General features: G+C 40.8%; 1 protein-coding gene and 1 long non-coding RNA gene across 50 annotated transcripts in view; one reads left to right on the top strand and one right to left on the bottom strand.

The window, feature by feature from the left end:
- Positions 1-22,082, bottom strand: part of LOC127535257 (NACHT, LRR and PYD domains-containing protein 12-like) — a 76,166-nt gene that overhangs the window by 36,564 nt on the left and 17,520 nt on the right. The window contains exon 14 of one of the 49 annotated variants that reach the window (XR_007944094.1): positions 18,006-18,708. The exons of 47 other annotated variants lie outside the window; for them this stretch is intronic. Coding sequence is in view for 1 of the 2 variants with exons in the window: in XM_051952705.1 (XP_051808665.1) it covers positions 18,693-18,708 (16 nt within the window). In the remaining variant the exon portion in view is untranslated. Of the gene's footprint in view, positions 1-17,893; positions 18,709-22,082 lie in introns of those variants that run through there. One more of the 49 variants, XM_051952705.1, reaches the window with a different exon arrangement.
- Positions 19,777-21,153, top strand: LOC127535261 (uncharacterized). Its single transcript, XR_007944097.1, has 2 exons — positions 19,777-20,652; positions 20,736-21,153. It is a non-coding gene; the product is annotated as an uncharacterized LOC127535261 (long non-coding RNA).

Raw genomic sequence — 22,082 nt, forward strand, 5'->3', positions numbered from 1 at the left:
TGGTAGTAGTAATCTCCGGTTTTCATGAAGGCTTTGGATTTGACGTTTCTGTCGTAGGTGAAAGCACGTTCTTTTTTTTATAATAGTGGGCGTGGAGCAAGGCCACAGAATCCCCCAGAGCCTCAGAGCCGAACCTCCCCTTAAACTCCTGATCCACGTCAAAGCAGAAGACGTATCTGAAGAGGTGACGGAGCTCCGACTCGATCACTTCCGATATCGTCTTCATTCGCATCATGGAGATGTCCTGCCACCGGTTGTGCTTCGATATCTGCATGACTTTCAGGCTTCGCTGAGGAGCGACTGATGTTCGGCACCTTGTCTGGTAAATCTGTGAACACGTAATACGTCACCGGTAATCCCAACATAAAATGCTGTTCTGCTGAAATGAGGAAAGTCTTCAGATACGCATCCAGGTACCTTAAGTAGAAACCCAGAGAAAAACAGGTGTAAAACGGATTGAATCGGATGGATCAGGGTATGATTAGTTTGTTATTTAAGTTTCTATTGAGTGTTTTAAGTGACTGTTAAACAAATAAGCCAATACAAACAATAAACGCGTCACAGCATTGACTAAACAAAAATACATTGCTATATCGGGTATGTAAAGTCCAACAGCACAATACCAGTCACTGAAGAGTCACCAAATGACATATTATTTAAAGATCAAACTTGAACGAAAACAGTCCCACTCGCAAAAACAAACTCCACTAGTTTGTTGTACGTTAATTCATAGAGAAAAGAAATATTTACTGTGAAGGAAAAATGACTTTCTCCTTTCTAAGGTATTTCCTTGCAACTGTTAGCTGACATCATCCCAAACCATCTTCCGACAGATATACCAGGACTCTCTGCTACGGTCAAGGTTAGATATCGTCTATTCTGATGTGACTAAGCAGATGAGTCATCTCCAAATTGGTCTGTAATCTAAATGTGACCACATCATTTGTCAGCATATTCAAACAAGCAAAATTTGAACCTCTGAAGAGTTTAGATTTTGTGGTCATTTTTTATAACCACACATTAAATTAGAAATAGGAGTTCACATTAGTTGCTAATGATTCAAACGTCCTTAAGAAGTGACACATCTAAACCTTTTATATCGAGGATCTGGTGGTTTCTTTGCTTTGTGTGGGGTGTCAATATGCCAAGACATAAAGAGATTAAAAATGTGGCTTCTTATCAGTCTGTAAAGGAATTTAAAATGATCCGAATTATGGCACTGTGTAGAAAATCGGCAACGAATGGCATCTGTCGAATGCCGATTTGTCCAGGACCGGTTGTCACAGAAATTTCAGCCCAACAGCATTTCATTAGATGCACAAATGAGTCTCTACGAAACCAAAGTTTGGTCACATAATCTGAAGGTAACTCTTGCAACTGTCAGTGTCAAAGTTTGATTCTACAATTAGATGTCATGCCATTAAACAGTGGTTCCAAAAAGTATACCAAAGTGAAACCACTGTTTACCAATGAGCATAAAGGCAAATACAAGGCCTTTTGTAAAAATCTGCTTTTTACGGATGAACAAAAAACAGCTGGTCAGCCAGTAGACATGTTTGGGCCACAATAAGGACAGCTTTCAAGAAGAACCTCGTTCCGATCGAAGCATGGTGGTGGAAATATTGTTTGTTATGCAAACTAAGAATTCTGCAGATAATCTGAGGCCATATGTACAAAAGTTGAACTGGTGCCTTTCCTAGTATAATGATCTTCACTACACTAACAAATTCACCAGGGAATGGATCCAAAGACAGAATAATAAAGGCCAGATTAGATTCTTGTTGTGAGAAGATTTGAAACTGTAAGAAAACTCTGGAATATTGTGCAACTGAGGGAAGTTTGCATTGAAGAGTGGTCAAAAAAATTCAGCAAAGTAATGTCAAAGATGGCTAGACAGTAGTCTAAAACACCAACAAGACATTATTTATGCTACTAGCTTCTGAGGAAACTTACATTTTCCACAGAAGTACATTATACCTATTGATATTATTATTGAGTAAATTCAATTCAATTCAATTCAATTTTATTTATATAGCGTCAATTACAATCAAATTGTCTTAAGACGCTTTACAGAACCCATAAATGAGTGAGAATACTCCATCTACTTCACATTTTATCTCTGGGAAACATTTCCAAGAGGATCAAATGCTTACTTGTCCAGATGTGATACCCATTTTTTTTTTTACAACTGTAGGATTCTTTGTGGTTAGGCCATGATTAAGTGAAATGAGGAGCCTTGAACCGAACCAGCTCTTTGCATTAGTTTTTGCTTGCATCACTTAGTTTTTCCTTTTACAGACAGTAACCCTAGCAGCAGAAATAAAACCTGTTTAAGCTAGAGCAAACACTGGTAAGGAGATCTTGAGTAGACATGATGTGTTGCACAGTAGATAAACCTGAATCGATTCAGGCACAAGGTATTCCTTCATTCTTGTTCATCCTAAGCGATTAGCATCTTTAATCTAGCATCTTTCCACAGCTGTACCTCGACACTATGCAGCTTTAAAGTGAGCCTGGAGAACCCACCATTAGTTCTTGTACTGGTATGGTTACTTGGCTTGCATTTAGGTTTTTAGCAAAGTGTATATCCGCCACTGAACGCCTCGTATAATTGTAACAATGTTCTGGCAGTGTTGGCACAGCAAACCTTCCCACAGCAAACACGGTGAGGGCCACAGTTGCATTTTCTTGGATGTGCTTTTGGTCGAAAACTTTGGGGTCAAACATTCCCTCCCAGATGATCGGAGCTCTCCAAGATGTGCGTGTCTGAACTGCTGGTCTGGCCCTTTAAATGGAAGAAGAAAACAAAATACTGTCACTTTGAAGGGAGGACTAAGAAAGTCGATTTGTTTTTGTTTAATCCACCCTGTTGCTTTCTAATGTAATGATTGCATCAAATCAGTTTAGGAACTTTAAAGGTCTCATAATTGTATCTTTTAAAAAAAAAGTGTTTTCACAGTTACAGAGATAAGTTAATTACTAACATTACTGTACAACTGTTTATCATTTTAAAGTTTCAGCTCCCTGATGATGTCACTTAAAACAAACCAAAACAATGAAATACATTTTACAAATTTTCAGCCGCTTACAGGTTCTGGGTAAAAGTTGTACTGTATATAGCACGTTATTACAAAGGGGAATTCTAAAAACAAAAGCACCATACACCACATACAGATTCATTGTTGAGTTACTGTGCCTCCTTTGCACTAGTACATAAAAAAAGCCCTCAAAATTTCAATGCATGAAACGGCAGAGTTGGTTGATTTAACATCAGTTCCAAACTTCAGATTATTCATCTTGAAATATACACTTCTGTAGAAATAGTCAAAGACATAAATTAACCAAAAGCTTAATTTCTGATTAAAAACTATGCGAAGTTAAGACTTTTGGTATTTGTGTTTTCCTCTTGATGGTGCCACATGATTCAGAACAACCCAAAGGTCAGAAACATTCAAGTCCGTCAGTGGCGTTTGTAACGAATAAACAAATCAGCTAGCGAGTTGATTAATTCCACAAACGCAGCTGAAGTACATGCAAATGACTAAGTTTTACCTTGTTTAACCCTTTGATGCACAACATGGGTCAAACATGACCCCAATCCAATGGAAAAATGGTATCTCCTTACCCACAGTGCTTTATCAAAGGTTTAACCATTTCAGATTACATCCGTGCCCAACCTCAAGAAAAACCTCAGGGATTCATTTGTCCTTTGTGCAGCTTGCTTGCTTGCTTTGAGTATCATGACCTTTCATTATGCTATTGTCCTATGCGTCACTGAACTCTTTGCTCTGAATAAACAGAAAAATGAGACTTGACTCAAAGACTATAACCTGTTGTTTCTTAGTGTCACTGAAATATTATCACACAGTAGCCAAGGGACTTTATAGCCCCCCATTTAATGTCGAATATGTCTTTATGTATGGCTGGCAGTTTGTCAATGCATATGACAAAAGCTCTCGCCTCAGTGCAGAGGCGAGAGCTTTTGTCATATTGCATGACCTGCATATTGTCGTTTCCTGGTGGCATCACATAGGAGTGTGAACCTGACACGTTTCAAACTCTCACAGGTAATTAAAGAAGAGATTTCTTCATATAATATGCCCCTTTTCCCAGCATTACTTCATATCCGGGAGGGAGATAATGTTTTTGTCAGTGATTATGTGTGACACGTCACTGAGTTGTGAGCTTATGCGTTAGCCTGGTCTGCGTGTCATTCAATTCTACAATTTCATTTGGCAGACACCTAAGCGATGTGCATCTGGGAGTAGATCCAACAAAAGCAAGGATCTAGTCAGGAGAAAACAACCTGGATAAGTGCCATAAGACAAGTTCAAGTGTGTCAATTATTTCATTTAATCTGAAAAACAAACTGGGCTCAAACTGGTCAAGTTAAATGTCACACTAACCATACCTATAAATAAGAGAATATATGACTTAGTTGATCAATGACGAAGGTATGTCAGATATCAGTTGTCTGATTGTAATGGAGTAATGAAGGTGATTTTAAAAATAAAAGTGACTCACTAAAATTGCCTATGCTGCGCTTTGACACCCAGAGCTGGCCGCTAAACTCTGTGATATTCTAACGATCTTACACCTGTCGCTACTTGTGTGTGCAGCGAAGTGTTGGTGAGAAAATAACAGTTAGGAATGTAAATACAGTCTAATCATAGTTGTAACCTGTGCAACCGTCTTCACGCCCATCACTCATAAACTCGTCACGTTTCCCACATCGTAAGCCACACTGTCCTAGAGATTCCAATTAATCGCCCAGACACAATTCTAAAAAAGTTCCTCAACTGCTCGTGGCAATTTATGATGAGATACACGTAAATACAAAACTTTTTAATAATATGGGATGCTTTCCCGTTCACACAAATATAAACTACCAGTCAAAAGTTTGGGGTCACTTAAAAATGTCCTTGTTTTTGAAGGAAAAGCAGTTATTTTTTTCAATGAAGATAATATTAAAGAAATCAGAAATCCAGTGTAGACATAGTTAATGTGGTAAATGACTATTCTAGCTGGAAATGGCTGATTTTTAATGGAATATCTCCATAGGGGTACAGAGGAACATTTCCAGCAACCATCACTCCTGTGTTCTAATGCTACATTGTGTTAGCTAACGGTGTTGAAAGGCTCATTGATGATTAGAAAACCCTTGTGCAGTTATGTTAGCACATGGATAAAAGTGGGAGATTCATGGAAAACATGAAATTGTCTGGGTGAGCCCAAATATTTGAACGGTAGTGTGTAACAAAATATGCAAGTGTTATCATATTAAGTGATGGAAGAGCTGGATAACCTGGGGGGTATTCCACGAAGCTGGCTTAGGTCTAAGCCTGGCTTATTTCGGTCAGCTTCGCTAACTTTAGTGAGAGTTTTGTTCCACCAACAAGGCTTAGGGCTAGCCTGGCTTGGTAACCATGGTAACTCAGCCAGAGCGACAAGCCTGGTCCGGGGCAGGCTATCAGTCAAGCTTACTTTAGCTCCATGTCAGAGAAGGTTCTGACGAGCTTCAGAAAGACGCCTGTGAACCGCATGTTACACATTAAATTCATCATGATCTGTAATCAGTGATGTTCTTGTTCGGTGACATACATTGAGACCTTTTTTAAATAACACCAGAATAACCGTGAATCAAACTATATCATATTACACATTTTGTCACAGTGGCTCAGTGGTTAGAGCGTAGTTAAGGAGATTAAATGTGGTTTCACTTTTCATTGTGCCGTGGGTTTGAATCCACCAGCGGTAAATACTTGGAAATATCTGATTTTCTTTCTTCTTTCACCCTCAAAGTGCAGTCAACACGTAACAGGAATAGGCACAGATTGTGTTAAAATAAGCAGGACACAACAGCCAGTTTTCCATAAAGAATACCTTCCTTTTACCAGCGGTCCAATCTGATCATGATGAGAATCCAAAGGTGAGGCCAAATGATGAGAGAACTATTTTGCGTACAGCTCATTTGTGTCTTCTCCCTTATTTAAATGTAGGGCACAGCAGCACTATCATCTCTGATAAAAATGACATCTCCTCTGTAGGCCTACATGTTTTTTTCTGCTTTTTCATTCAAAGTTTGAGTGTTTGATGAAACATCTCCACATGAAGTTGCCCCTTTTTTCCAGAGTATTCCTACTTTGGTTTTAGGTGTTACCTGCTGCTTTATTCATCTATGGTGGATATATATTTGTCAAATCAAGAACATGAATTAGGCCTACCAGAGTAAAAAGTGAAAACCACCATCACATTACACAAAACCAGGCTGGAGCCTCTTTCTCTCACACACATATATATATGCATATATATGTTTATACACACGTAAAACATGTCTTCAATGGGTTTTGAAAAGCTTTATTTCATCAGATTGATCTCCTCTGGGCCACAGTAGTGTGACAAACTTCAGGGTGAGGAAAAAAAAGTCATCAACCACTGCAGTTGTGGGTTATCCCTAATCAGTGTCAAAAACTTGCCCTCTGAAAATTAAATTTTCAGACGTGTGTGCATGTGTACGCTCAGACTAAGTGCTTCATTAAAAAGAAAATAAACACGCATTTAAACGGTCGGCAATGCTTTGCCAGGCAGCGTCTGGAGCTTTATTTATCAACCGTGTTTCCTTTTCTTGTGATAATCTCCCTGTAGTCCTCGTACAACTCCGTGAGAAGTTTCTGCTCCGCCGAAGAGAAAGTCTCCGCTCTGTTTTTAGACATAATATCATCATTTCGACGATCGACACGTCGGGGCTTTTTATCTCCCCCGGACTCGCGCTCAGCCGCAGCTTGGATCAGCCTGGCTTGAATAAGCGTCTCTGAAAAACAGCTGAGCCTCATTCGTGGAACTACTTGCAGCTGAGATTAAAGTTGCCGCTTATTCAAGCCACGCTTACCGGCGTAAGCCCAGCCTGTTTTAGCCAGCTTCATGGAATACCCCCCTGGACTGTTCTGACAAAAAGCAAGATGACATGTATTAGCACTAGCTCTTATAATAAACACAATAAGATCTTAGAAGTAATGGTAGTGAAAGTACCCTTAAAAATAGCCTCCAATAGAGCTCTAAGGATTAAGGTTAGGGCCCTTTGTTGTCATGTCTACCATAATGCACATGTTCAATGGAAAAGTTGAACGAAAAAACACTGCTTTGAAACAGTAAACAAACAGTTGCCTTCATGTTAAAGTCGAATGTTTTGTCAACCCATCCATCCACCTTTTCAGACTTTATGGGTCAATAACATGACTTCTAACTAATTTGTACGTGAGAAAAGTTACAATTAAAACACAATTACTTAGATTATTAGTATTGTTATTATTTTTGTAGATCTCTTACCCAAAGTTGAGCGTGTCGTCCACATTAGCATATTGTCTTGATGGTTTTGTAACGGCCACCAGCAGATTCGTCCTCATTATAGTGTCTGTGATGTACCTTGAAATTGAAAAAAAAAAGATTCATGTTACTGTGACAACATTTCTTGGTAGAAATTCTTGCAGAAATTGCTTTGTAAGTGCCTTTCGATACACACCTTGAGTTTAAGGAAATGACACCAAGAACAAGCAGCACAAGGCAGCAGAAGATGCACACTTTTCTTGCTCTAAGAATGTGCCCACTGGGATAATGCAAAAGCAGACGAAGAAAAAAAGGAAGAAAACACTTCAATTTAGCCTACATGGCTTTAAATCAAGTGCATGGTTTTATACTGAGCACACAGGGACAGAAAGTTGTATGAGGGCAAAACACTTACGTAAATGTTAACTTGTGTGATCAATTCTGGCCTTCGTCTGGACTCTTAATTCAATGTATGGACCGTAAACAACAGCCCATCACCTCTCAACAATTGCATTATTTCTAAAGGGAACAGTATTTAAACTTGTAAACAAACATATTTTGCGGAAAGATGATTTCGCAAATACAGGCTCCAAAAGAGAAACACAATGCAACTGCCCTGATACACAAGATAAAAAAGAAAACAAAAAAACCCCATTGTGATCCCTGAAACGAAACCCCATACTTCTGTGATTTCTGATAAACCTAACTGCCTGAAAACTGGGTAGAAAAGTAAATGGAAACAAAAGATATTTTACATATATGCCAGTGAGATTGAAAATGTAGCTAGCTAGTATTCAAAACATGAACCCATTCAGCCTGAATGTTGGCCAGCTAAAAGTCAATCAAAACACAGTTGGAGAAGTATTTAGGAGCTACAGAAGGAGGCACAAGACCACCCATAGTCTGCCCTTCCAAAATGATGCCACAGACAGTGCACTAGTTCCATAACCAAGCTCATTAAACATGTGCAAATGCATGGGTCTTGGCTCAGTGGTTATAGAAGTAAGTCAGAGTCCGTGCAACTGTTCATTAACCACTACGACAAAAACCTCCGCTTGCTCTTCAGCGCTAGACTCGACAGGAACAGAAACCTGCTAAATGCTGGGAAACATTCTTTGGTCAGATAACATCAACACAAACTGGTTCATGTCACATAACTCTAGCTACCAGGCTAAAGCTGCTCAGTTACAATTAAAGCTGCACTGCCATGGTGACATAAGAGTGTCTCAAGTGAAGTACAAACCGCAACCCGGCCAACTGTTCATTGTGTTAAGCCAAAGCAAACTGTCAAAATGATGTAGAAGTTTGCTAAGATGACAAATGTCAACACAGTCACCTGAAATGACTCTACACCTTTGGGGTGGAGAAAAGTTGTGCAACAAAACGTCTCCAACAAGGAGCAGCCGGAAAACACTGTCTCTGAAGAATGTCAGAACTTATCCCTGAAGGCTGGTATGAAGGGAATTAAGTCTGTAATCAAAAGTGAAGTTGGACATATGAAGGGTTGAAAGACTTGAATCTCCGTAGCGGACAGTGTGTCGACGTTTACTGCACTGAATTTCCATTTTAGGGCCTGTATTTTTAAGGGCAGTTTGTAAATGCTGTTTACTTTAGAGGTGATGCCATTATTAAGGTGACTCTGAAATGACATGCTATACCTTGCATGGTAAAAAGGGCATGTTTTCAACATCTCTTTGCCCAGTTTTCCAATTTAAAGAAGGAAATGAAATACTTATCCATAAGACTAGCAGTGTGAATTTTAAACTATAAAAAGTTTGCATGATTAGAATCAGTAAACCTGGTCCCTTTGAATAATTCACAGAACTTGTATTTGTGCCTTTTTATCACATGTAATTTTTTATTTTTTTTGCTTGAGTAACATGAGCTGCTTTTATCATAAGCTTGACTACTGAAAATATTTACAAAACTAACTGGAAGAGAAGGGACACATTACCTCATGGCTTTGAAAAACTGTCCTTTCCTTCGACAGGCAGGCAATGTCAGAGCGATATGCTGGCTGGGGGATAAAATTACACCTGAAAGAAAAGCACAAACAACTTCAGTTTACACAGAACAGTGAACCTGTTGCATAGTAGAGCCAACCGGTATTTTGAAACTGAGCATAAAGGGCTGCAAATATAGCCCAACCCAAACAAAAATAAAAAAAAACTCAATTTGTTTAGTGTGCAAACAACAGCTGTCAAAAGCCATGATATCCTCAATGTATTCATTGCTCACAGTCAGGTACGTGCAGAGGGGGCTCTGCCCCTTTGCCCCTTGATGCCCAAAGTATCCTTTTGTAAAAGTTGTTTTTTAAATAAAATTTTTATTTGTAAGTGTGTGTGTAACCCATGTTAAAATATGACATAAATAAGAATAAATAGTTGAATAAAAGCTGCATAAATAAGTTTGAAAGTTAAAAGTGATCCATTTAATGTCAATTAATCATCAGAGTTAATTAAAAATGTTAATTCAGCAATCATTTAGTGTTTAAGATTAAAAGTCTGTTGACAGAAAATAACGTCGCTGCCCCTTTAAGGGACCAGCGACACAGACGCAGCGCCTCAGTGACGCTGCAGCAGAGACCTGAGGGACAGAGCGGAGGAGGAATCGGAGAAAACCAGCGGTGATTAATTAATAGAAAAAGCAGTGGAAAAAGTCGATAAAACAGTCGAAAAACATAATTTACCTGGTCGGGAACTGACGGGGATTTTATGAGAACTAAGCCACATCGGTTTTGGTGAGTTTTGTGTTTATTTTCATGTATTTTCACCGTGTTGTACTTTTTTTTTCTCTGGCGGAAAGCTAACGCTAAAAACGTAGCAGTTTACAAAGAAATGTGCCGTCATGAACCGTTTACCAGTTAATATTTTGGGTTATGAAGACTATGAATGTTATAAAAGTGTGTGTAAGCTGTGTAAATGAAAGATTTGTGCAGTAATTAGTGCGGGAGACGGAGCCGTGAGATAAGAGACCGCTCTGCTGCCATTTTCAGTTAAAAAAAAACACCGTAGCAGTAACGTTACAACTCAGACTGTGAAGAATTTATTTGTGTGATTCGAGGATTTAAAAATAGTTGTATTGTGTTTATGGCCTGTTACACAGGTCAGGTTTTTTGCTTGGTTGGAAACTCGGTCGGAGCGAGGATTGGTCTGCCATGTGCGGGCGTGCACATCCACAGACGGGATTCAAGATGGCGAGCCAGACCCAGACCTTCAACTCATCTTCTCCATCGCATCATTGAGGAAATCCTCTGCGTGTGGTAACTCACTGCCAGAGTGGTAGGAGTATCAGGAACTAGTTTGAACTGAACTGAGAACTGATTGAACTATTATTTTTTGGACTGAGTCGAACTGAAACTTTTCATTGAACTGAGCACTTGAACTCACATTGGACTTGAACTTAAATTTAAAGTGTCATACTTTTATTTTCATGTTTATATTTTTGAATGTGATTTGAATAACTGTGGTCCACTTTGATTTACTTGGGTTTTGAAGGTATTTTCTTGCCTGTAAAAGAAAGGAAAAGAGTTAACTCAGGAAGAAAAATAGGAATTCTAAAATAGGTACAACCTAGGAAAAAGAGACGGATCTAATTAAATTAGATTAGCTTTACTAAAATAAACTAGGTGAACTAAAGAACAAAAAGGAAGAGTGAAATACTTCCCCCCCCCCCCCCCCCCCCCCCCCCCCATTTACCTTGTTATTGGGAACCTGCAGGGTATTTTTGGTTTTGTGTACTGTGTTTTGTATTTCTGTTTTACATTCAGTAAATTGCCGGCCTTTTCTACTTAAAGCAACGGTCTCTGGTGTAATTATTCTTGCTCCCCACTCCTTAGAGCCTAGAACTGGTCCAGTGGCGCAGTTAGTGGTGTGATACCGGTGCTACATGTGTGTGTGAACGTCTTTGTGGCCCAAAATAGCAAATAAAATTAAAGCTGCAAGCAGCGATGGACGGGTCCTCGCATCCTTGCTGGTCGGCAAATCCACGCATGCCGACCAGGTGGTGCTGTGACTGATAGTGTATGTTGGTCTATTAATGGCATCTGGACTGGAGTCTGATCACTTATGGAAAATTTCATGCAGATTAGACCATCTTCAGACTATTTGTACAGCATTTCCTGTCCATCCAGCAGGTGGCACTGTGACGGAGTGTATATTTCGACCTGTGGATGTGATGAGGGTTGGCCTCTGATCACCCATGTAAAATTTCAGCCATATTGGAACATGTTCAGACTAGTTATAGAGCACTTCCTTGCCATCCACCAGGTGGCGCTGCAACTGAGAGTGTATTTCAAACAGTGGATGTGATCAGGGTTGGACTCTGATCAGTCATGTAAAGGTTAAGGCTGATTGGAACATGTACAGGCTAGTTACACAGCATTTTGTTGTCCATTCAACAGGTGGCGCTGGGACTGAGAGTGTATGTTGGTCTATGGATGTGATCAGGATTGAATTGTGATTAAACATGTAAAGTTAGAGGCAGATTGGAGCATTCAGAGGAGAGTTATACAGCAGCTGTTGTTTCAGTTGTTATAGTATTCTCATTTCTCTTCATGTACTGTAAGACATATTTAAATTTTGATTTTGCTTTCTTCATATATTCAAATAAATGTCCGTTTTTAAGCCGTCCTGCTTCAACCCAGGCCTTGAAGGCTCATCTAGCCTCAGCATGAATCTCTTCAGCATACTCATGCCAACCTGGCTTAGCTTTGAACAGCTTAGCCTTATTCACAGGCTGGCTCGAAGCAAGGAGAGAATCAACAATCTTCTTATACAATGAGCACAATTCAGCCTTATGGTTCATATTATTACAGTTAAAGTCATTACAGACTACTGCACTTTTTGGCAACTCTATCTGACTCAACATAGTCTCAGTTTTAGTTGTATAAATATAAATGTCCTCTTGTGTTAGTGAGGACCACTTAATTTTCCCACCAAGTGTGTCACAATTATTGCTCATTGGCACAAGAGATGGTACACTGCACATATTTATGGACAGTGAGAAGGGCACATGATCACAGATAGCAAATTCATAATTAATTTTGAAGGACATAATGGAATTGTGAGCGTCACTAGTACATATGCAGTGATCTAACCAAGACGTGGTGTGCCACGCCTCACTAATATGTGTAACTGTCCTTTGGCAGAAGTATTTCACTGGAAAGGCATAGGCTATTGTCTGAGCAAAAATGCTTTAGATGTTTCGCAAACAGAGACCCTTGGTCTGAGATATCAGCGTTTAGATCTCCCATGATGAGGATACTGCTAGACGTGTTATCTTGTATGAAGGCCATAATGTAGGCCAATCTATTGAGGTACTCAAATTCATTTTCATAGCATTCATATGGTGTATATATATTTAGTATAGTAAACTTCTTATCTCCACAGCAAAGCTCAAGTCCTATAGCCCAGTCAACATTCAGCCTGACCACTTGAATCAGCTGGTCATATTTTTTTGTGCCATAGCACAGCAACCCCTCCAGAAATTCTGCCACAGAGTATCCTGGTATTACAGTCAGTGGTAGATTCCCCTGCTCCATAGAAGTCACCGTGTATAGAGTTCAGCTTTTCCAAATCCTACTTAGCTAGAAAAGTCTCCTGCACACACAGTATGTCGCAGGTTTCCAATAGTTTGTTTACAACAAGGCGGCGAGCTTTGTCGCTATCCTCCTGCCCAACGCGCAATCCACGCACATTATATGACCCGATAGTAATGTTCATAGTTTCTGTTGTTAACTACGAGTGCTCGCCTCGCAGACTGCCTCAATAGCCCCAGCCTTAAGCGTATCGCCAGGTAGAGAGCTGATTTCGGCCCCCCCCCCTTGGGATAGGCTAGTAGTAGCTCTCGGTTAGTGAGCCCCGTAATAACGGCGAACATAAGTCCCTTCTGGCCAAAGTTGCGCGTTGTACAGTTCATCTACTTCACTGCACTCTGCTGTTATTTGAAATGAACCAAAACGTTTACCGGTTGACTATTTTTTCACGTCACCGGCTTGCCCAGTTTCTCAGTCAAATAAGCACACAGGGTTTCAGCATTTAGTTCAGGAGAGAACCTCGTGGCAAATACACTCACCAGTTTCGTTTTGATCACTGGGATATTGCTTGTAGTCCCGGTGCCAATTACTCCGATTTTCCTCCGCTGCTCCCTTTTAGGATGACTCTGTGGGGCAGAATTAGGCTGCATCCCCACGGATGGTCGAGAGGGTCTTCCTCTCTTTAGTACAGTACTCCACGCCGGTGATTGGGGAGCGGAGGTCCTGGAAGCACCGTGTCCATGAGTTGTCTCTCCCAGTGACGAGCCACTCTGTGCTGTTAAGCCCTCCGCGTCCGTAGTTGGCATTGGAGCCATCTCTCCCCAAGCATGTCGTGCGTCTTCGGAAGTTTGCACTGGCGGTACACGCTGCCTCTCCAAAGCCGCCAGGCGTAGCTCCAAATCCGCTGCGACCGTCCTCAGGCTCACGTTTTCACCCGTCTGGGTTTCCATAGTCATTCTCAGACTAGATACTTCTTGGCTTAGCTGTTGAATTCTGCTGAGTAGCGCAGATGCGTCCCATGCTCAAATCCAACAGGTGGAAGTCCATCCAGATTGTAAGAAACAAATCTGGGAATGTTGTCACCGTACTCATTCAGCACCCTGATACAATCTTTCACGTTGTTCTTATCTTTCTGTGGCCCCTTGTGCTTAACGCACCGCACTGAAATTTGACACGTTTCACATAGCAAACGCTTAGACTCTAAAATCTATTCAGAGGAAAAGTTATTAGTCACCAACAACACGATTTCGTCACTGGGCAATGTTCTCATTTTAACAGTGATGAAATTCATCAGTTCATCTTCAACTATTACCCTGCCATCAGTGGCTTTATAAACATAAATCTCAGTCTTAATTCGGAGGCTTCCAGCTACTCCAGCACGCACAGCTACCCCCGCCGCCATCTTGGCGGAAAATCACAAAGCCATTTCTGTGTTTCCAACTGTCCCTACTTATTTCCAACGTCGAACAAATGATTAAAATAAGGCAAGATGTTCAACATGCTCAGTTTGCAGTTAGATTAGCGGTCAACATAAAACTCCTCTCCATGCAGCCGCCACAGTGAACAGGTGAATATAATGCCATCCATTCAGTCACTGAAACCACTGCTCCTTGACCACACCCCCATGACACAGTGAAAGGTGTCAAACTAACAGCTGATGCCAATACAGACACAACCAACAACATCTCAGCACATGGCACCTACATCTGGACTCCCTGTATCTCCAACCACATCCTCAGAGCTCCATCAGCAACATTCATAGAGATCAACACAGCTGCTGCTGGAGACTAAATGTCTCTGAAGATTTCTGCTGCAGGACACTGATCACTGGAGTTTACAGGAACAGGTCCTCTGCTGACCAACACAGAGTGAAGATCAACTGAGAAAAGATACAGATGAGCTGCTGATTATGGGGCAGGAAAGTCTAGATTTAAAACTCTACAGCTGAATCAGAAAGCGGATCAATAATCTGTCACATGGATCTGAATCAATATTCACACAGAGACAGACGACCATGTTGGCTGATGGAAGATCTTTGGAGAAAACCTGAATCCTGCTGGAACCAAACAACATCTGGACAGAAGAACGATGAAGAGAAAACAGCCCAACGTGTCCTGATGAGGAAAATATGACATTATATGATGTGAACACAACAACCACAACACAACATCATGTCTGACACACAGATTGTGTCAGATTGTGTTCACTGAACACACAAAACAACACAACAGCACCAGGAGACCTCAGGACCAAAACCAGTTGAGCCCAACACAAACCAGACCTCCTGTGTTCTGATCCACAGTGGATTCAGTGGAGCTAACGGCTAACAGCAGCTAGCTCAGACTGATCAGAGACACGTTGCTGCTGCAGTTGTTGTTCCAACACTGAAAGAACAACGCTGTCAGCTGATCAGCATGTTTTCACGGATTAGGATCAAACTCTGTCAGGTGTGATCAGTGAACTGGAGCTCTGCAGAGTGAACCAAAGCTGTGATGCAGTGAGACATCCAGAGCTGTTCACCGTCTTTATGGGACTAAAGTTCAGCTATCTCACCACAAACAGTCACTAAATGTTGATGTGGACTCATTGGTAGGAAACAGGAACTGGTGCCTCATCAACAAACTCATTATTATTGTTGTAATTAGTAGTATTTCATTATTATTGTTGTAATTAGTAGTATTTCAGGTGGAACAAACCTTTTAAATATGAACTTTTTAGTTAAAAATACTATTTGGGTGGAATAAAGCTTTAAAATTACAGGTACCCGGACATGAAGTAGTGTTTTCTGAGGAATACTCATTGAATAAAGCTTTTAAATTCTCATTATGGAGTGAAATCCTCCTTTAAAAGCACAACTTGTTCATTTCAGTGATCATCCATGGCAGTAGGGGGCGCTGTCTAGAAATAAGTCTCTGAACGTGTGGCCCAAGAAGTGCAGCCTCCGACTCTGCAGACACAAACTATTGGAGGATCAGAAAACTCAGTTTCCTTCTTCTCAGAGTTTTCACCAGAAACCTGCTTTCTGAACAGAGTCCTGCTGTAGATCCTGAGTTTGGAGAAAGTCACACTTTTCTACAAGCATCATTCTATTCTGGAAGCATTATTTGGACTTTTTTCCATTTCATTTCTGCTGTCTGTCTGTCCACACCAAGTGGAAAAAGAAACGTGAAAAATCCACAGTTCCAAAGTTTAGGAGTTCACTTTGATGGTTTCTCGGTGGAAACCAGAAACAAACAGAGCAGGTGATTTATTTTAGCTTTAAAATTCAAGGAAAAGCAGTGAAAGCAGAAAGCACACCCAGTCAGCTCTGTTCTGTGGCAGTTAGAAAGGAGGAAACGTGGGATTTGCTGCTTTCTGCCTCTTTGGATTGAATCCACTAACAAACTATCAGACGTCCTGTCAGCTGGACTCACCTCAATCTGAGTCGCTGGTTGAGGAACAACAGTTGAAGTGAGATTCTTCTGGACTGCAGCTCTGTTTGTCAGCTTTGTTTCCTCCTTCAGCTTCACATCACTTTAACATGTAGGGAGGAATTTTACTGCTTTTAGCTCCATCTTTCCTGCACTTTGACTTTATTGCAGCTCAATCTACTGCAATAAAAAATGTCCTTGAAGCTGTTATCTGATCTTATGGTCCTCTGCAGCCCTGCCTCAGTCCAAAGCTCAGCTCACCGTTTGCTCTGTAATGTTCAGCTCTTTTCTGCTCTTCTTCCTCTCACTCCATCAGCAGAGGGAGCAGAGCTGTGAGAACTTCATGTCTTCAACAAACTCTCCTCATATCTGCTGGTCAAAGACAAGAACCACAGCAGACTTGAAACATTTCTTCCTCTGGTTTCTAGCAGCTCTCAGTGGACTGACACACTCATTATCAACCAACCAGCTGACTGTTTCCTCCATTCACTGATAAACTCTGTAAAATGTGACCTGAATACAGCAGAGAACCATTAAAATGTGTGACTGTGGAGCATCGCTGCCGTTCAACATCTGGATGACTGATCAGAACTACAGACTCCACTGAGTTCCAGCAGACGATATTAAATGTGTCGCTGCTTTTCCTCCTGATGACCGTGATGCTCATCAGACATTTCTAATCAATTCATTTTGAACAACTGCCATCAGTTTCTCTTTTTTCATTTCAGAGTTTTCTGCTCTTCTGACCGTTGAGCTTCTTGTTTCTGTTTATTGAAGTCATGAAGCTAATTGTGTTGTAGTGTTTGGTTTTGTATTTGTGGTTGTGTTTTTTTCTACATGCTGTCTGTGTGAAGAACTCGTCCATCTACAGATCAGATACTCAGCCCCACTGACCTGCTGCATGGAATCAGACTTTTGGACTGTAGAGCTGAACATGATTAAATCACATGAAACTTGAACTGACGATGGGATGATTAACGAGCTTTACAACTAGCAGGACGCCTGCACTGGACTCTTACTGATTGTTGCATCAGTGGTTGGACAAACATGGCCGTTCTGGCCAACGTCTGGATCTCCTGTGGACTCAGTGCATTTTAATGAAATGGGATTTTGCTTCAGCTGAGGATGAAACCAGGTTTAGTGTTCTGAAAGTGGGACAAAGATGATCCCACTTCAGAAGACAAACGAGGAGAGGAACCCCGTCTGGTTGGAGAGAGATGGATTGGATTGATTCTTGAATTTCCCTCGGGACTAATAAAGTATCTATCTATCTATCTGGATTGGTATAGATGCTACAAGGAAAACACTGCAGTAAATGATAAATATTACAGGTGGAATACTGCAGTAAATAACAGATACTACAGGTAACACTACAGTAATGAAGTGTCGAGGCTGATAGCTGGAAGTCTGGAAGTTGGTTGTTGGAAGTGTGACGGCTGGATGCTTAAAATCTGTTGTTGTGAGCAAAGGAAAATGACTCCGACATGAACCAAAAAGATGGAGCCTGAGTGAAGGACAGAGAGCATGTTTCAGCTCTTCATCCTCTTCCAGACGTCCTCTCCAGACCTCTGCAACGTGGATCCAACATCTGGGGTAATCTGAACAAACTACACTGAGTTATGGCTCATTTAAAGGCTTTTATTTTTTAAACATATCAGATACTAGAGGTCTATCCATCCACATGGTTGGTGGAGAATCAGAACAGAAACATTGAGATGTTTGGACCAAACTTCCACCTTCATAGAACTGCTTTGTATTATTCTATCACAGCAGGTTGAACCATTGAAGACCAGATGTTCACATCAATGAGAAGGTTAAACTTCAGGACTGCATTATTTGTCATTATTTCAGACATCCATCCACAGACTGGTATGAAGAAAACCACACATCAAATCCTCATGACCACCTTCTTTAAGGACTTTGAACTCAGAAACTAATGTTAGCTTTGAGCCCAGATTTTACAGGAGCTCAGCTCAATATTCATATTTTTAAAAACCCAGTAAAATGTGTTTCATTAAACTCTCTCTGGGCTCCAAGGCTTCAGCTGACATGTTTCCAGGACACTTTGTTCTCATCAGCTCAATGTGCTGCAGGTAGAGAAGATCAACAACTTTGACTGCAGCTGGAAATAGAAAGTCAACTGAAATAGAATCCTGCACCGACACAAACATCCTGAAACTTCCTGCACACTCTGCAACCTGACATCAACCTCCAACAGATCATGTCAACATTAACTGCACTTCTCCATCATTCAGTGTGGAGCTGCAACACTAAACTATACAGTGAGAACAACACACTTTACACTGGTTCCCAGTCCACCTCCCAGTAACACGGTCCAGTCAGAGTCTCTGCACACCAGCTGCTGCTTTAACCTCTGGATCATCAGGACACACTTCATCCTCTCACCACAAACACCGTCCTGATCAGCGCTTCTTCCACCTGCAGAGAGAAGAATAAAGAGCAGAGGAGATGAATGAGTTTGATGAGCAGCTCATCAGGACTTCAGACGTGTTCAGAGCAGCAGCTTCATGTTAACGTGTTGGAGTGAACACACTGAGCTCCAAGCTCACACACATGCACACACTGTCAGCATCAGGTGTGTTTCTCTGCACATTTCACTGCAGTCCACAGTGGAAACAAACTGCTGACAGTCATCAAGCTTCATTACTGCACAAACTCTTCACTCATGGATTTACTGCTGCTCCATTTAAACCAACAGTCTCTGAGTGTCCATCAACATCTCATCTGCTCTAGAAAAACTCAGAGTCTGGCAGCAAAGGGACACTAAATATGTTCAAATGCTTCTGGAAGCTTCAAAACCTGCAAAAATACTGAGAGTCAAACAGGAAATATCTAAAATAAAGAGATTTTTAGCAGATTGAAGTAAAGCTAAACAGTCATTTATGGTCAAACATTAGAAAAGAGCAAATTAATATTTGAAGAAATCAGTCTTTTTCCCCGTTGATTTTATTTAAACTTTTGGCCTGTTGTTTAATTTTACATTCACACTACTAATTATCTGTAATTGAACAAAAGATTAAATTTCAGTGAAATAACAGTTCAAATATTTACCATTTTATAATCCTTCATATAAATCATTTCCCCTTCAAATAATAGCACATATCCCTACAATATCTATGTTTTTACTGATCTAAAAACAGCAAAAATGTGTCATTAAATAGGAAAGCATTGTAAAAGAACACATTGATGTTTGTACAAGTACATTATTGTACAATTGAAAGGAAAGGAAAGTGCACTTTAAAGAAGGAGGACCACTGTCTCTGCACATCTGGGGCCTATTTCACGAAGCAGGTTTAGTGAAAACTCTGAGTTTGTTAACCCTGAAATGAGGCAAACTCTGAGTTTTCCGTTTCACGAAGCGAGGTAACTCTAACCAGGGAATGCGGGGTAACTCTAGCCTGTTTCACAAAGAGGGGTAACTTAAACTCTCGGTCAGATACCGCAGTAACAGACTCTATGACTCTAACCTGGTCACCAGCAGATTTATCTGAGAAAACCTCCAGTTCCTCTCTGTCTCCGCCCTCTTTCAGCCACACGCTGTTTCATTTCCTCATTCATTCAGTCAGTAAGCGAGCGAGTTTTGGCGTAGAACAGCTTTTATTAACGATCCAGTGGATAAAGGAGCAGCATTACTGCACAGATAATTAAATATTCGTCGGTAGATTGTTATCAGACCGAGCATAAATGTTCTCGCATTTCCGGACAATTATCGGTTTGAGCGGTACCGTTTCGTAATCGTTTCAAGTCCATAATCTACATAAACAACCTAATCCGTCCTTACATTTACATTACCAACCAGTCATGCTCTCACATCCAGCAGATATTGTGTGTTGCGCTGCGGTTCTTTGCAAATGAAAGTTTTTATATGATGTCAGAGATGCAGAGTAAGGCAACTGTATGGAGGACAGTCAGAAAAGTTTTCCTGGCTCTGAAACGACTTTTACTCATTGTGCATGGGATTGCAGGTGAATGATGTAGAGATCTGTTATTTTCATTTTAAATCATATTCTGTTAATGACATTGTGCTGCAGCCTCAGACTGGGATTAGTCATTTTAATTTCTTTTAGGATTTCCCAGTGTGATTGGCTGCATAGATGCACACACATCCCCATCACAGCTCCCTCATATCATGAACAGGAAGTCCATTCACAGCATAAATGTGCAGGTAGGCTACAGGTAGACTGACTACTGTTTCTAAATGTTAAAGACTGCATCATAGTTCAACATCTGTCATTCTCTGCACTGTCCAGATCATATGTGATGCTGCATGCATCATTTCTAATGTGGAGGCCACGTGGTCTGGGTCTGTTCATGACTCCAGGATTTATGGAGAGTCTAACCTGAGCAACAGACTGCAGCGTGGTCAGCAGCATAAAGATTTTCACAATAGAATTCTCTTGTCTCCCTCCTTTAATATACTCTGATGTATCCACTATACATTACAGGAGAGTTTGATGGCCTTCTGCTGGGTGACAGGGGTTACCATGCCAACCCAGGCTGATGACCTCATACCCTGACCCTGAACCAGGCCCCCAACAGAACTTCAACCGGACTCACTGCAGGACCAGAGCCCGGGTGGAGATGACCATAGGCCTGCTGAAAGCCCGTTTCCAGAGCCTACGTCTCCTCAGGGTGACCCCTGAGAGGGCCTGTGATATTACTGTGGCATGTGTTGTTCTTCATAATATTACTATTAGAGGAGAGCAACACCCTGCCCTACAAACTGAAGACCCAGATGATGAGCCCATCCACCTGCAGCTATCCAGGACAGCAGAGCAGTCAGAGACACCGTATGCAATAATCACTTTAGAGTTTAAGTCTCCATCATCACCACCACAGCAAATAAAGACATGATACACATTTCATTTGCTCTTCTTTATTTCCTACAAATAAAAGATAGTTCAGTTCATGTTCCAGTAGTTAACATAATTCACCTGTGACCATCACCACCTCTAACTTGTGCTCCAGTCTTTCAATTTCCAGATCTGCCCTCCTAATCTGTTTTTGGATTTTTCTCAGCAAATGCAGTTTGTAAATCTGTTTTACTGATAACTGGGAATACATAGAGGACATTAAATTATACAGTTGCACATGAATTCCACAGAATGAAGCTCTGGTGTTTCCTGAACATTCATCTCACTGTGTCAGTCTGTGCAGTGGAAGCTGAGGAACCATCCTGCTGCTGTCCAGCCATGCTCTGTTAAAAAGGATGAGAATGTGCAACACTTCAGTGTAGGCTAAATGTCACACTCTATATTCCACCCAAAATGTGAATGAGAAGAAAACTATCAGTAACATACCTCTGTATGCCTTTCTGGATCCCCCTCTGTAAAGGCAGCAGACACAGTTTCATCCTCTTCATCCTAGATCAGTGACATGTTTCAGTAAACTTAAACCTTTGGAGTATTGCCTACTTACAATTACAAGGTGTGTGTATATATATATATATATATATATGCATCCATGACATTTTATTCCACCGTTTTACAGGCATCTGCTTTCTTTCTGTTGGCTGAGCAGAAGTCTGTGTTAGTTTAAATAGTCTTAATTATTTAACAGGACATGATATGGATGCAGACATTTAGGCTATGTGTGGATAAAACAACTGCACAGTCAAACAATCACTTAATATTTAGGCTACTTTACAATGTAAAACATGATCAACATGAAGTACCTCCATGAGATAATGCCGAGGTCTGACCTGTTTGAACAATGTTTTTATATTTCATCTTAAGCTGCTGCCCCATCAGGATTTCCCCTAAATGAAATAACTTACTAGGCTGCCATTCAGA

Source organism: Acanthochromis polyacanthus, chromosome 8, assembly GCF_021347895.1.
Source record: "Acanthochromis polyacanthus isolate Apoly-LR-REF ecotype Palm Island chromosome 8, KAUST_Apoly_ChrSc, whole genome shotgun sequence".
Classification (NCBI taxonomy): domain Eukaryota; kingdom Metazoa; phylum Chordata; class Actinopteri; family Pomacentridae; genus Acanthochromis; species Acanthochromis polyacanthus.